This window comes from Sciurus carolinensis, chromosome 14, assembly GCF_902686445.1.
Source record: "Sciurus carolinensis chromosome 14, mSciCar1.2, whole genome shotgun sequence".
NCBI classification, from domain to species: Eukaryota; Metazoa; Chordata; class Mammalia; order Rodentia; family Sciuridae; genus Sciurus; species Sciurus carolinensis.
This window is the reverse complement of record NC_062226.1, coordinates 32,256,469-32,271,037: the sequence shown is the minus strand read 5'-3', so window position 1 is coordinate 32,271,037 and position 14,569 is coordinate 32,256,469. Positions and strand designations below refer to the sequence as shown.

Sequence of the window (14,569 nt, the reverse complement as noted above, 5' to 3'; positions counted from 1 at the left end):
TTAATAAGCATTTGACGATGACTACTAAGTGTCCAGGAATGCCAGGCACTAGATATAAAGACATACAATTCAGTACCTTGTCCTCAATGATTTCAGCTTAGAGAAGACAATGACAGTGGCAGGGCTACAGCCTAAGTCCAACATGTATGAAGCTTAAGAATGCATCTTCAAATCCAGTCGCTTTCTTAACAACTCTTACCCTAGATCACGTTGAACATGTGCTCCTTGAGGCTTTTTCATAATACCCTAAAGCCTGCTCTCTGCAACCCAATACTTGAGTGCTTTCTTTTCTTATTTTTTTAAACCTAACTACAGGATTACAACTCCATCAACTGAATTGCATGTGCTGCTTTTGGTCTTGTATGTTAGCTTGTTGTAGTACCTGGGCATTTTCATCCTGACCCTCTCAGATTTGGCCCATCCTCTGACCTGAACACTGCAATTCTGACTTCATTCAAGTTATTAATTAAAAGCAATGAAGAGAAAGGAGCTAAGGCCCAAACTCTAGAAAGCTCTGTTCTACTTTCCTAATAAAATTCTCTAAACATGCCACTTATCACTTTATTGACATTTATTATTCTGAACAAAACTACGGAAATTAAGGATAAGTCATGCATAACTAAGAGTTCTAGACTGGTTTTAAAAATAACAATTATTAAATATCCATTATAAATATTGATTTTATTTTAAAAGGACTGAAAGATGTTACATATATTATATACTACATATAATGGCACATGTCAATCTTTTAGGCTTAAAAATAATCTTTCCCCAAACTGGGATTGATTTATACCCCAAGTAGAAAATGACCCTTGGCCTATAGCACCAACCCAGGCCCCGAGGAAAGCCAATTTTGGACCTGTCTGTCCTCTAGCCATGGGATTCCTGAATGACACTGAGGGTCCTCTCCCTCTGGTTTTTCTCCCTGGCAGTATTGAAGCCTGGCACAGGGACCATCTAACTGTACACTGCAGGCCTGGGAAATCAGGGAATGTAGAGAGGGGAGGATCCTCCAACAATTTTACAATGGGAAAAAATTAAATACACATGTTCTTATTGTCTTTTCTATACAGCTATAATAAAGACTCTACAAGACAGAAGGAGGCTTAAAATTACTGAAATATAATTTCTCTGCTGGTTTTATCTTAGGAAACTGAAATCTTATGATATAAGAGGAGCCTTAAAAAATTATCTAGTTCAATACTATTAACCTGCTCAACAGTATCTCCCCTTCCCAGATTTAGGTATAATTCTTTCAAAGTTTTAAATACCATCCATATGCCACTTTCTCAGACAAACACATAGAAATTTAATAATACTTTCATTTTCTTTTTCTTAATTCATAAGGACAATTTCTGCCAAATGTTCTGGCTTATGGCTCTCCTCCTCTTCATAGTATGTTTAAGTTTACACATTAAGAATAAAAAAAATACCACTATGGAATTTTCATAAGCAATATTCAACCAATCAGTAAAACACAGTACACAGTGTAAAAATTTTAATTTATTCCCCTCCCAAGTATCCAGAATATATACCCCCTTAGCTTTCAGAAATGTGATAATGAAAGTACCAAGAAAACTGATCATATGAAAGGAAAAAAAAGAAAAGCACATACTACATAGGAAACATCCCTAAATCCTCCCTAACCTATAGTGCAAGTTAATGGTATGTATCTGGCAATGTAACTGTTCACTTGATTTATAAAAACTGTACAGGACAGAATTAAAGCAAAGAGAGGCCTCTGATTTTTATTTATTTTTTTTTAACCCTAGCAGATTTTTTAAAAGAGGCTATTTTAAATGACAATGTATTTTGAGTCAGGGGGAGGAAAAAAAAAATTAAAAACCCAAAACTTCTTTCAGTTTATTCAAAATAAAAATACACATAGAATTATGAAAATATAGGTTTACTATTTCCACCACGTAAGTTGATGTTGCTGTTGAAAGGCTTGCAAATTGTTTTTCAAGTTTTTAAAGCTCATCTCGATCCCTCAATAAAGTATACCTATATTCGCTGGGTGCTAGCTTCTGGAAGGAGCTCTCAGGTGGACTGCTTGCTACATCCTGGACTTGCTACAAAAGAAAAAAATGAGACATTTTTGTACCATTATACTTTATGGAGTTAAAATATTTTATTAAGAGTATTAGATGAATAGTGTTACCTTATAATTCTTTCCTTATTAATCGATAAAAGATAGCAAGTGTACCAAAGGCAAGAGTTAAGTTTGAAGCCTTGATTTCCTCATTTAAAATGTCCTTCCTCTGATTCTCAACAGGCTGCACAACCTGAGTTTGGCCCAACCCTCCCTTCTTACAAAGGATTGCTAAGACAATGGAAAGCACCTTACTCTGTAGATACAGCTCTTATTTATCAGTTACTCAGATGCCAGAAATTATTCAAGCTCAGTTTAAATAAGGAGGGAAAAATATAACACACTGAAAGAAATTAATTTATGCAGTATTTTACTTGTATACCAGAAGACCAAAATATATGGCAAAACTGTAAGAGTGACTTCCAAGAATTCTAAAGAAAAGGCAGTGTAGTCTTTCTCTTATCTCCTCACTGTAAGCTCCTCAAGAGCAGGCCTGAATGCTGCCACTTTAATATCCCCTATAATGAACATGGGCACACAGTGCATGTATTACATATTATATATATTAGCATGTTCTCATTAAAACAGAAAGTAAGGTATCTACAAACTTACCATGACTTTGTGATATTCTACTTCTCTGGTACATTTTTAAATTTTGCTGAGATACATGTTTGGATTAATTAAGCTGAAATTATATTACTATAAAGCAAACATTTACAGTATTCAGTGCCCACTGGGTATTAGTACACAAAGATGAATAAACAAAATATAAGGAGTTCATTGTCTAACGGAGAAGCAGAAACACATTAGGACACTACAATAATGGTAAACCACATCTTTCCTAATCTGATAGAATGCTAAGCGGGCCTTTTCTGAGAAAAATAATCACCCTTGAGTTACTGCCAATAACCAGTTTGCCTCCTTCTTGCTATCAAAGAAAAGTCTAATCCCCCATTTTTCAAGGAAAAAGCATGTCATCAGATTCCCAAAGAGAACTCATGACTCTGAACCTTATCTGACTTTAAAAAATTGTTTTTAATTATATTTTTTCAGTTGTTGATAGACACAATACTTTTATTTTATTTATTTATTTTTATGTGGTGCTGAGGATTAAACCCAGTGCCTTACCTGTGGTAGGCGACCACTCTACCACTGAGCTACAACCCAGCCCATAATCTACTTTTAAATAAGGTAAATTCAGATTTTATTTTTCTTTCATCAATGGAGGTTCTTTGGGCAAAATAGAGGAGGGTTTGTGGTACATGTCATTTCCCTTCTGGTATTAGACATGCTATAAACCATAATATATCAAAATGCAAATTTAGCACTGTTTAGTAAAGCAGGGACATAGAAATAACTTGTAAGAGAAGTTACAAAGTAGAAAGAGTAAAATTCTCATGTTAACCATTTTATATATATAATATATATATATATATATATATTTTTTTTTTTTTTTTTTTTTTTTGGATACTGTGGATTGAACCCAAGGATTTTTAACCACTGAGCCACATCCCCAGTCCTTTTTATTTTGAGACAGGATCTTGCTAAGTTGCTTAGGCCCTCAATAAGTTGCCAAGGCTGGCTCTGAACTTGTGATCCTCCCGCTTCAGCCTCTGAAGTCAGTAGGATTACAAGTGTGTGCCACCGTGCCTAAGCATATTTTAACTAAGAATTTATGTATACAAATAAAAGCAAACATTTTGATAAGTAGTTGTGAAGCATTCTAAATCTCAGAAGGGAAAGCTACATTAAACCGTAAGTTCTGAGTACTACCAATACTTTATTCTTCGTTATAAGAACAGCAAAAATCATCGCTTTCTTTATAGTATGTTCAATCTTCTAGACACAGGAAGGCTTGAACAATCACTAGAATTCACTGACTTCAGTGACTTATCTGCTCCCAACTCCTACTTTTATCTGAAGCCAATTGTATCTAACTCTTTTATAGTCATTTTCTGCAGAGATCATAATCAAACCACCTTAGTTTAGATGATCAAGAAACTATAGTGTAAATATTTCACATTTCTGAAGCCCTAAGGTTTTTAAAAGTAATTTGAAAGCAGCATAATTTGTGTGTTTTCTATAGTATATTCAGAATTTCTTTACACAGATACTCAGAAGTTAATACTCAAGTCAACTCAGGAACTTCACATCCTCTCTAAAAAAAGAGTTCTCATTGGAAAACAAGCAGGAGTCCTACCTCTCCTGGGGCTGTATCAGTTGGGTCAGGTCCATGATGGAATTCTCTGTGCAGTTTTCCAGAATGTAAATCAAAAACAAATTGCTTGAGTTTTCCAGGAATTCTAAAACCAAAACAAAATAAAAATAGTTTAAACTGCTGAAACACATATATCTCTGTTTTACCAACCTCACAATATTTAAAAAAAAAAAAAACTTAAAAAATTTTTTTACCTACAATCCCATCAATGCAACCATAACTATTACAGGACAGGTATATGTCAATATGGCTGTAAACACAGCATCTAGATACTGAGTGCACTTGTTTCATACATATTTTTCTATGCATTTCTTTCTTTTTTTTTTTTTGGTACCAGGGATTGAACTCAGGGGTACTTAACCACTGAACAACATCACCAGCCTTTTTATTTTGAGACAGGGTCTTGCTAAGTTGTTGAGGCTGGTTTTGAATTTGCAATCCCCTGGCTTAGTCTTCCAAGTAACTGGAATTAAAAGAGTGCATCACCGTGCCCAGTTCTATGCCTATCATTTTAACAGACACATTGTAGGCTGTCAAAATGCTGTATCCAAATTTACTTAACCACACTGTTTATGACTGGGCATTTAAATAGTTTTCTTAATTTTATATATATATAACTTAGAAACCTAGGCCCTGCAAAATCACATTAAAAATAACAGGAAGGGTTCAAGGAAAAAATAATGTTAGGAGTTATCTTAAACTAAGCAGTTTTGCATAAAGAGCCTACAACAAAAATACTAGTACTACTCAACCTGCACCATCACTTGAACCCAGTGCCCCTCGTAACCTTATCCTGGAGCCTGTGAAATGCAGGTCCTTGAAGGCATTCACTGCCAGTAAGAACCAGTTTCATGAAATTAATCTGAACCAGGCGTAGTCACATTTTTTTCTAAACATACGCAGAAACATCTTCACAACTGCTTCAACCACACATGTAGCCTCACTGAACAGTTTAGAAGCAAAGCACTGGGGCTGGAGTTGTGGCTCAGTGGTGGAGCACTTGCCTGGCATGTGGAGGCCCTGGGTTCAATTCTCAGCACCGCATAAAATAAATAAATAAATAAATGTCCATGACCAAAAAAAAAAAATATGTCTCTCTCTATATATATGCAAAGCACTTCTCAAAGCCATTAAGTGAACTTTTATGTCTACTAGAAAGGCACTTCTACATGATTTTCAGTTATTTTGTTTTATTTTGGAGACCTTCATCAACCCCTGAGTCATTGTCTTTAACTGTGAAAAAAGCTTAATTTCATGGTTTCAAAACATTCCGAGGAAAATGATAGATGAACCAATACAACTCCACTATGGACATGGACATTATTCCCTTAATTACCTACCAATTATGTAGAAGCAAATTTACAGCACAGAGACATACACTGTGGCAGAATAGACCATAATGAATTAAGCAGATTTACATGAGGCTTTTTTCTTTGTAATTATTTGAGTTATAGCTGATAAACTAGGATTGCTGTGTCAAAAGAATAAGAACTTTTGACAAAATGTGGGCAAATCATACCCAAAAGTCAATTTCTGCTATCTGTTGAAGTATTCTCTGAAGTCTTGCCAGCATGTTTTTTTTTTTTTAATTGAAATTTGTTTTGCTAATTTGGTTAAGAAAAAGGTACCTGCATTTTAATTTACATTTCTTCAGAAATTAAGTATTTTCTTTTCATTATTTGTTTCAATTTATATTTCTGCTTATATGAATTATCTTCTTACTGAGATGTTGGTACTTTTAAAAATTTACTATATATTTAAACAGAAACACTCTTTTTCACATCTGTTGTCAGAATTGCAATGTAGTTCCACACACACTATCATTCCTTGGGTAGAACTGACTCTTTAAATCATTTCTTGGTAGCAAAGAATAGCTGGCTTGTGTTAATACTGCCAGTTTCTTTTTCTTTTATCCTCTCTTGAGGTCCTGAAGTGCTCTTTTTCCCCTTCAATATCTCCCACTGAGATGTACCAACCAATAACTTCATTGTACAGCCATTTTGGCTCCCCACTAGCTCCAATGCAACAGAGACCAGCAGGTGCCAAATGCACAGTTTACAAATACAAATGACTGTCAGGTAGCTGTATTGACAGACTGCCTTTGAAAGGTTCTCTGGTGTTGAAGTAATTGCACATGCACCAGAGATAAACAATGAGAGAAGATCAATTTAAATTTAATCTGACATCATCTACTGTCACCCATAGCAAAGTGCTGAAATAATATCTATAGAAACACAAATGGTCTATAATGTTTAAGACAGAGGTCCTGCTAGTCTGGTTTCATAAGGTCCAAAGACTATCACAACTAATACAGTGTGAATTGGATTTGCTAGTCAAGAAATAATTTATGAATGATTCAATCTTAAATGAGACAAATTCATAGAGAACATTCAAGACAGATTTTCCCTAACTTGATTTTTCCCCTCTTGTCAACAGATTAAAGAATTGTGAGCAAAAGGCAAAGACAGGGAGATAGGATGAATCTGAAGTGATGGGTAGAAAAAGAGATTACACAAGGGTTCTTATCCAGCACCTGGCCAGAAACTATCCATTATTATTAAGGAGTAACAATCAGTGAACAATAAATGGTCAAGAAAAGAGACAAAGTGGTAATCTGCTAAAAGATCCTTACCATAATCAGCAAAATTATATTTTTGCAAATAATTTTCCTAACCAGGACATTTAAGTATTCTCTTCCATCCTTCACTTTTCCATTGTTTACAATTATTTATTTTTAGATGAGGCAAAACACAGTGAAAAACACAAAATGTTAAATGTATGAACAAGCTTTGACAAATGCATATGAGTTATTTTTATTATTTAAAAAAATTTACATATAGTAGATAATTCACTTTTTTTGAGAACAATTTTCTTATTCACTGATAGTCCATCTTTAGATGTTTCTTTTCTATGTACATATCGTTTGTTTTATTACAAAGCAAAGCCCTAGGGCTGGGGTTGTGGCTCCAGTGGTGGAACACTTGCCTAGCATGTGTTAGGTACTGAGTTCAGTTCTCAGCAATCACATATAAGTAAATAAAAAAAAAAAAAAAAAAAAAAGCAAAGCCCTAAAAAGGGAGACCAGTTAGTCCTCAGACTCTGATCCACCTTCATCCTAATCTGGAAATAACAAAATTTGTCTCTTTGTCAGACAAAACCACACAAAGCCAATCACGAAGATTATTCTTCTTAAGGTATTTCTTGGTAAGATATTTCAAATACCTCTTAGAGGACTGTTTCTCAGAAACAACTGTGATTTTATTCTTGAAGCGTTCAATGTGAACAACATTCTGTTTTCCCACTGACTTTAACCTTCTCCCTCAGAAACTGTTACTATTTTAAAATAGAGAAAATGCAACACTAGGGAAGAAAACCCTAGATATTCACTAGGGAGGGTACCAAAATTTTCAGAATCAAAATTCCCTTCTTCTATGAGACGAGTAAGGTCCAAATTAAACTTCTGGTTGTTCTCTTAGGCTTCCTGTCTTTCTGTGGTGCCATCTTGACTGTTGGCCATGTGACCAGAGAACAATAATTCACTTTTTTTCAAAGTTCTACAAGCTTTAACATATACCAAGAATTTTGTTACCACCTCCACAAAACCAGGTAAGGACAATTCAACACCTTTTGTAAATTCAGACCTTTCCTTTTCCACTAACTCTTGGCAACTACTAATCTGTCCTCTCTGTTCCTTCAGTGTTATATACATGGAATCACACAATATGTAATCATGAGACGGGCTCTTACCCTTAGCATACTACTTTAAAGGACATTCATTCACTCTACTGCTGAACAGTATTTCATGGACGTATATACAATAATTAGTTTGTCCATTTACCCACTTAAGGGCATTTTGGTTGTTTCCAGATTTTGGTGAACACGAATAATGCCACTACAAACACTTGTGCACACATCTTTTTGTGAATTTTATTCCTTTAAAATAAATACTAGGTCAAATGGTAAGTATATGTTTAACTTGTTAAAGAAACTGCCAAACTTTTTTCTAGAGTGGCTGTATCATATGCAATCTCACCAGCAAGGGCTGAGAATTCCAGTGGATCCACATCCTAGTAAACATTTGATATTGTTATTATTTTAATTTAGGCATTCTAAAGAAATACAATAGCATCTCACTGCAGTTCTAACTTGCAATTCTGTAAGGACCAATGATGTTGGGCTTCTTATGTGTTTATTTGCTATCTGTATATCTTTTTTACATTCTAATGATTTTCAATGATAATGAAGACCAATTTATTAATTTTCTTTTATGAATGGTGCTTTTGATATTCTAGGAACTCTGTTTAATGTCAAGCCATGACAGTTCTCCTATATTTAGTCCTAAGAGTTTTCTAGCTCAATCTTCTACACTCATGTCTTATGATTTTTTCTACACTCATGTCAACATTTTTTAGGGGGTGGATACTGGGGATTGAACTCAGGGGCACTCAACCACTAAGCCACATCCCCAGCCCTATGTGTATTTTATTTAGAGACAGGGTCTCACTGAGTTGCTTAGTGCCTTGCCATTGCTGAGGCTGGCTTTGAATTCACAATCCTCATGCCTCAGCCTCCTGAGCCCCTGGGGTTACATTCTATGATCAATTTTAAACTGATAATTCCTGAGAGGAAATTCTTCTTTGGTATGAGGATGTTCAATTGGTGCAGCATCCTTTGTTAAAAAGATTATCTCCTCTGAATTGCCTCTGAATCACTAAAAAAATAAAAAAACATATTGCGTCTATATTTCTAGACTACTATGTCCCATACAATGTACCTATTCTTTCATCAATATTACACAGTTTAATTTCTTTGGACTGGCTAGTTGGTCGGGCTAGAGTTTCAAGGACGATGTTGAATAGAAGTGGTGAAAGAGGACATTCCTGCCTTGTTCCAGTGTTTAGGGGGAATGCTTTCAGTTTCTCTCCATTTAGAATGATGTTCTCCATGGGTACAATAGATAGCCTTTACAATGTTGAGGTATGTTCCTACTATCCCTATTTTTTCTGGTGTTTTCAGCATAAAGGGGTGCTGTATTTTATCAAATACTTTTTCTGCATTTATTGAAATAATCATGTGGTTCTTAACTTTAAGCCTGGTGATGTGGATGTTGAACCAACCTTGCATCCCTGAAATGAAACCCACTTGATCATGGTGCACTATCTTTGTAATATGTTTTTCTATGCCATTTGCTAAAATTTTGTTAAGAATTTTTGCATCTATGTTCATTAGGGGTATTGGTCTTAAGTTTTCTTTTCTCAGTGTGTCTGTCTGGTTTTGGTATCAGGGTAATATTAGCTTCATAGAATGAGTTTGGAAGGGTTCCCTCCTCTTCTATTTCATGGAATACTTTGAGGAGTATTGGAATAAATTCCTCTTTGAAGGTCTTGTAGAACTCAGCTGAGAATCCAACTGGTCCCAGACTTTTCTTTGTTGGTAGGCTTTTGATGACTTCTTCTATTTCATTGCTTGAAACTGATCTATTTAAATTGTGTATGTCCTCCTGATTCAGTTTGGGTGAAGAACTCAAACTATCCCTATTTGCCAATGACATGATTCCATATTTAGAGGAACTGAAAAATTCCACCAGAAAACTTCTAGAACTCATAAATGAATTCAGTAAAGTGGCAGGTTATAAAATCAATGCTCATAAATCTAATGCATTTTTATTCATAAGTGAAGAATCCTCTGAAAGAGAAATAAAGAAAACTACCCCATTCACAATAGCCTCAAAAAATAAAATAAAATACTTGGGAATCAATCTAACAAAAGAGGTGAAAGACCTCCACAATGAGAACTACAGAACACTAAAGAAAGAAATTAAAGAAAACCTTAGAAGATGGAAAGATCTCCCATGTTCTTGGATAGGCAGAATTAATATTGTCAAAATGTCCATACTAGCAAAAGTGCTATACAAATTCAAGGTAATTCTAATTAAAACCCCAATACATACTGCATAGAAATAGAGCAAGCAATCATGGAATTCATTTGGAAGAATAAGAGACCCAGAATAGCTAAAGCAATCCTTAGCAGGAAGAGTGAAGCAGTGGGTATCATAATACCAGACCTTCAACTATACTACAGAGCAATAGTAACAGAAACAGCATGGGATTGGCATCAAAATAGACAGGTAAATCAATGGTACAGAATAGTAGACGCAGAGACAAACCCACATAAATACAGTTTTCTCATACTAGACAAAGGTGCCAAAAACATACAATGGAGAAAAGATAGCCTCTTCAACAAATGGTGCTGGGAAAACTGGAAATCCATATGCAGCAAAATGAAACTCAACTCAAAATGGATCAAGGACCTTGGAATCAGACCAGAGACCCTGCACCTTATATAAGAAAAGGTAGGTCCAAATCTTCATCATGTTGGCTTAGGACCAGACTTCCTTAACATGACTCCCGAAGCACAAGAAATAAAAGCAGGAATCAATAATTGGGTAGATTCAAACTAAAAAGTTTTTTCTCAGCAAAGGAAACTATCAACAATGTGAAGGGAGAACCTACAGAGTGGAGAAAATCTTTGCCACACAAACCTCAGATATAGCACTAATCTTCAGAATCTATAAAGAACTCAAAAAACTCTACACCAAGAATATAAATAACCCAATCAATAAATGAGCTAAGAAAATGAGCAGACATTTCACAGAAGATCTACAAGCAAATAACAGATATATGAAAAAATGTACAACATCTCTAGTAATAAGAGAAATGTAAATCAAAACTACCCTAAGATTCCATCTCACCCCAGTTAAAATGGCTATATCAAGAATACAAGCAACAATAGGTGTTGGCAAGGATTTGGGGGAAAAGGTACAATCATACATTGCTGGTTGGGTTGCAAATTAGTGCAGCCACTCTGGAAAGTGATGTGGAGATTCCTTAGAAAACTTGGAATGGAACCACTATTTGACCCAGCTATCCCACTCATTGGCCTATACCCAAAGGACTTAAAATCAGCATACTACAGTGATGCAGTTTCAATGTTCATAACTGCTCAATTCACAACAGCTACATTGTGGAACCAAACTAGATGTCCTTCAATTGATGAATGGATAAAGAAACTGTGGTATATATATACGCAATGGATATTAGCCATAAAGAAGAATAAAATTATGGCATTTGCAGGTAAATGGATGCAGTTGGAGAATATCATGCTAAGTGAGATAAGCCAATCCGAAAAAACCAAAGGCTGAATGATCTCTCTGATAAGCGGATGATGATACATAACAGGGGGTGGGAGGGAGGCAAGAATGGAGGAAGAATGGATTGTATGGAGGAAAAAGAGGGGTGGGGAGGGAGTGGGGGGAAGGAAAAATAATGAGACAAACATCACTACCCTGTGTACACGTATGATTACACAAATGGTGCAACTCTACTTCGTGTACTACCAGAGAAACAACAGTTGTACTCTATTTGTGTACAGTGAATCAAAATAAACAAATAAAAAAGAATAAAAGAAAAGAAAAAATATTACATACTTAATTACTTTAGTGTCTTAAAATCAAAGTCCACGAACTTTGTTTCTTTTCCAAAACTGTTTTGGCTTTTGTAGTGTTGTCTTTCCATATAAATTTTAGAATCATCTTGTCTAAATCTACAATGAATCTAGCTGAAATTTTGACTGGGTTTATATTAGGTCTATATAGGTCAATCTGGGGACAACAGATAACTGTACTATCTTTCGATCCATGAACACAATATATCACCTCATTTGTTTTGGTCTTGGATTTCTTTCCTAAGTATTTTATAGCTTCTATCTAGCATACAGATCCTATGCCTATTTTATCAGATTTATAGTAGGTAAGTATTTTTTTTCCTCTTTTGAAACTATATAATAAATGGAACTTTTAAAACTTTTGCTTTCCAATTGTACATTGTTAATTAAGAAAAATATATTTTTTTAAAGTTAACTTTGTATCCTACTAAAATAAAATCACTTCTGAGTTCTAGTTTTTTAATAGACTCAGTGGTAATTTCTACATAGACAATCATGTTATCCACAAAGAAAGTGAGTTTTATTTTTTTCTCATTTGAATTCCTTTTATTGATTTTTTTTTTAAACTGTACTTGCTAGGACTTCTGGCACAATACTGAATAGAAATGGCAGTTTTCAACTTTAAGCATTCAGTCTTTCACTATTAAATATTAGGTACAGGTTGTTTAAAGCTGCCCTTTGTAAGATAGAGGAATTTTTTTTTTTTTGAGGATATTTCATGCTGTTTCCCATAATGGCTGTACTAATTTATATTCCCACCATTAGTGTACAAGTTTCCCTTTTCTCCATACTAGCACTCATTGTCTTTGTGATAAAAGCTGTTCTAACAGTTGTGAGGTCAATGTCTCATTGTAGTTTTAATTTCCATTTTCTTGATGATTTGTATTGAACATCTTTTTTCATATCTTTTGGCTACTTTTATGTCATCTTTTGACAATGTTCAGATCCTTCGTTCATTTGTTTTCTAACTATTAAGTTGAGTTCCTCATATTTTGGATATTAATCAATTATCAGGCATGTGGTTTGCAAATATTATCTCCTATTTCATAAGCTGTCTCTTCATTTTGTGTTTTTTGCTGTGCAAGAAGCTCTTTAGTTTGAGGCAATCCCAATTGTCTCTGCTTTTGCTGCCTGTGCTTTTGGGGTTGTATCCACAAAATTGCTGCCTGGATCAATGTAATGGAGCTTCCCCCTACATTTCCTCTAGTAGTTTTACAGCTCAGGTTTTAAGTCTTCAATCCATTTTGAGTTGATGTTTGTGTATGGTGTGATATAAGGGTCTACGTTCCTTCTTCTTCGTGTGGATATCCAGTCTCCTTCCACTTTTCCCAGCACTATTTATTGACAGACTGCCCTTGCCACCACTGCTGTTAGCACCTATAAAAAAAATTAACTGACTGACCACAGATGAATGGATTTCTTTCTGAGCTCTCTATTCTGTTTCATTTTTCTATGTCTGTTTTCATGCTAGTGCCATGCTATTTTGATTATTATAGCTTTAGAAAATATTTTAAAGTTAGGTAATGTGATACCTTTGGTTTTTTTGTTTTGTTTTGTTTTGTACTCAAGTTGCTTTGGCTAGTCAAGGTCTTTTGTTATTCCATACAAATTTTAGGTTTGTCTTCTCTATTTCTGGGGGGAGAAAATCACTGGTAGGAACTTCAAAGAATCTATACATTGTTTGGGGTATATTTTTCATTTTAACATTAGTAATTCTTCTAATTCACGATCATAAGATATCCTCCCATTTCACTGTGTCACCTTTGATTTCTTTCAACAATATTTTTAGTTTCAGTGTACTAGTGTATCGCCACCTTTTCTTTTTAATCTTTTCACTTTTTTGTTTTGTTTTTGTTTTGCAGAATAGGAACCAAACTAGAAGTGCTCTACCACCACTGAACTACAACTCCATCCCTTTTAATATTAATATGTGTGTGTGTGTGTGTGTGTGTGTGTGTGTATTTTTTTTTTTTTTTTTTTTTTTTGAGACAGGGTTTTGCTAAATTTAGCAGGCTGCCTGGAATTTATGATCCTTCTGCTTCAGTCTCTGGAGCTGCTGGGATTACAGGTGTGTGCCACCACACCTGGCTCTTTTCTTTCTCTTACCTACTGTGCTGGTTAGGACTTCCAGTACTACATGGAACTGAGTGGTAAGAAGAAGCATCCTTGTCTTTCAACTTTCAACCACTCACCTTTCAACTTTTCACCACTGAGTATAATCTTTACTATGGGTTGGTTGTACATGAGCTTTATTATTTATTACACTGAGGTACATTCTTTGTATACCTAATTTGGTGAGAGTTTTTATCGAGAGAATATTGAATTTTGTTGAATAGTTTTCTGCATCTATTAAGATGATCTTCTGGTTCTCATCTTTTACCGTGTTAATGTAGTATTATCATAATTACTAATTTATTTTGTTGAACTATCTATCCTTGCAACCCAGGAATCAATCCTACTAGATCATGGCAAGTCAACCTTTTAATGCCCTACTAAATTTAGTTTGCTAGGACTCTGTGAAGGATTTTGTATTTGTTCACCAAGGATACTGGTCTATAATTTCTTTTCTTGCAGTGTCCTTGTGTGGCTTTGATACCACGGTACTGCTGGTGTCACAAAAATAGTTTGGAAGCTTCACTCCTCAATTTTGGGGAAGAGTTTCAGAAGACTGACATTAGTTCTTCTTTAAAAGTTTGGTAGAATTCAGCAGTGAAGCCACTGGGTTTTGTTGTTGTTTTTAAATGGGAGACTTTTTA

The 14,569-nt window shown here is 34.8% G+C and overlaps 1 protein-coding gene across 1 annotated transcript in view; it reads right to left on the bottom strand.

The window, feature by feature from the left end:
- Positions 1–1,843: 1,843 nt before the first annotated feature.
- Erp44 (endoplasmic reticulum protein 44) overlaps positions 1,844–14,569 on the bottom strand; it is an 88,505-nt gene continuing 75,779 nt past the window's right edge. Inside the window, 2 exon segments of the mRNA XM_047524271.1 lie at positions 1,844–2,072; positions 4,293–4,395. Coding sequence (XP_047380227.1) covers positions 1,971–2,072; positions 4,293–4,395 — 205 coding nt within the window. The 3' untranslated portion in view covers positions 1,844–1,970.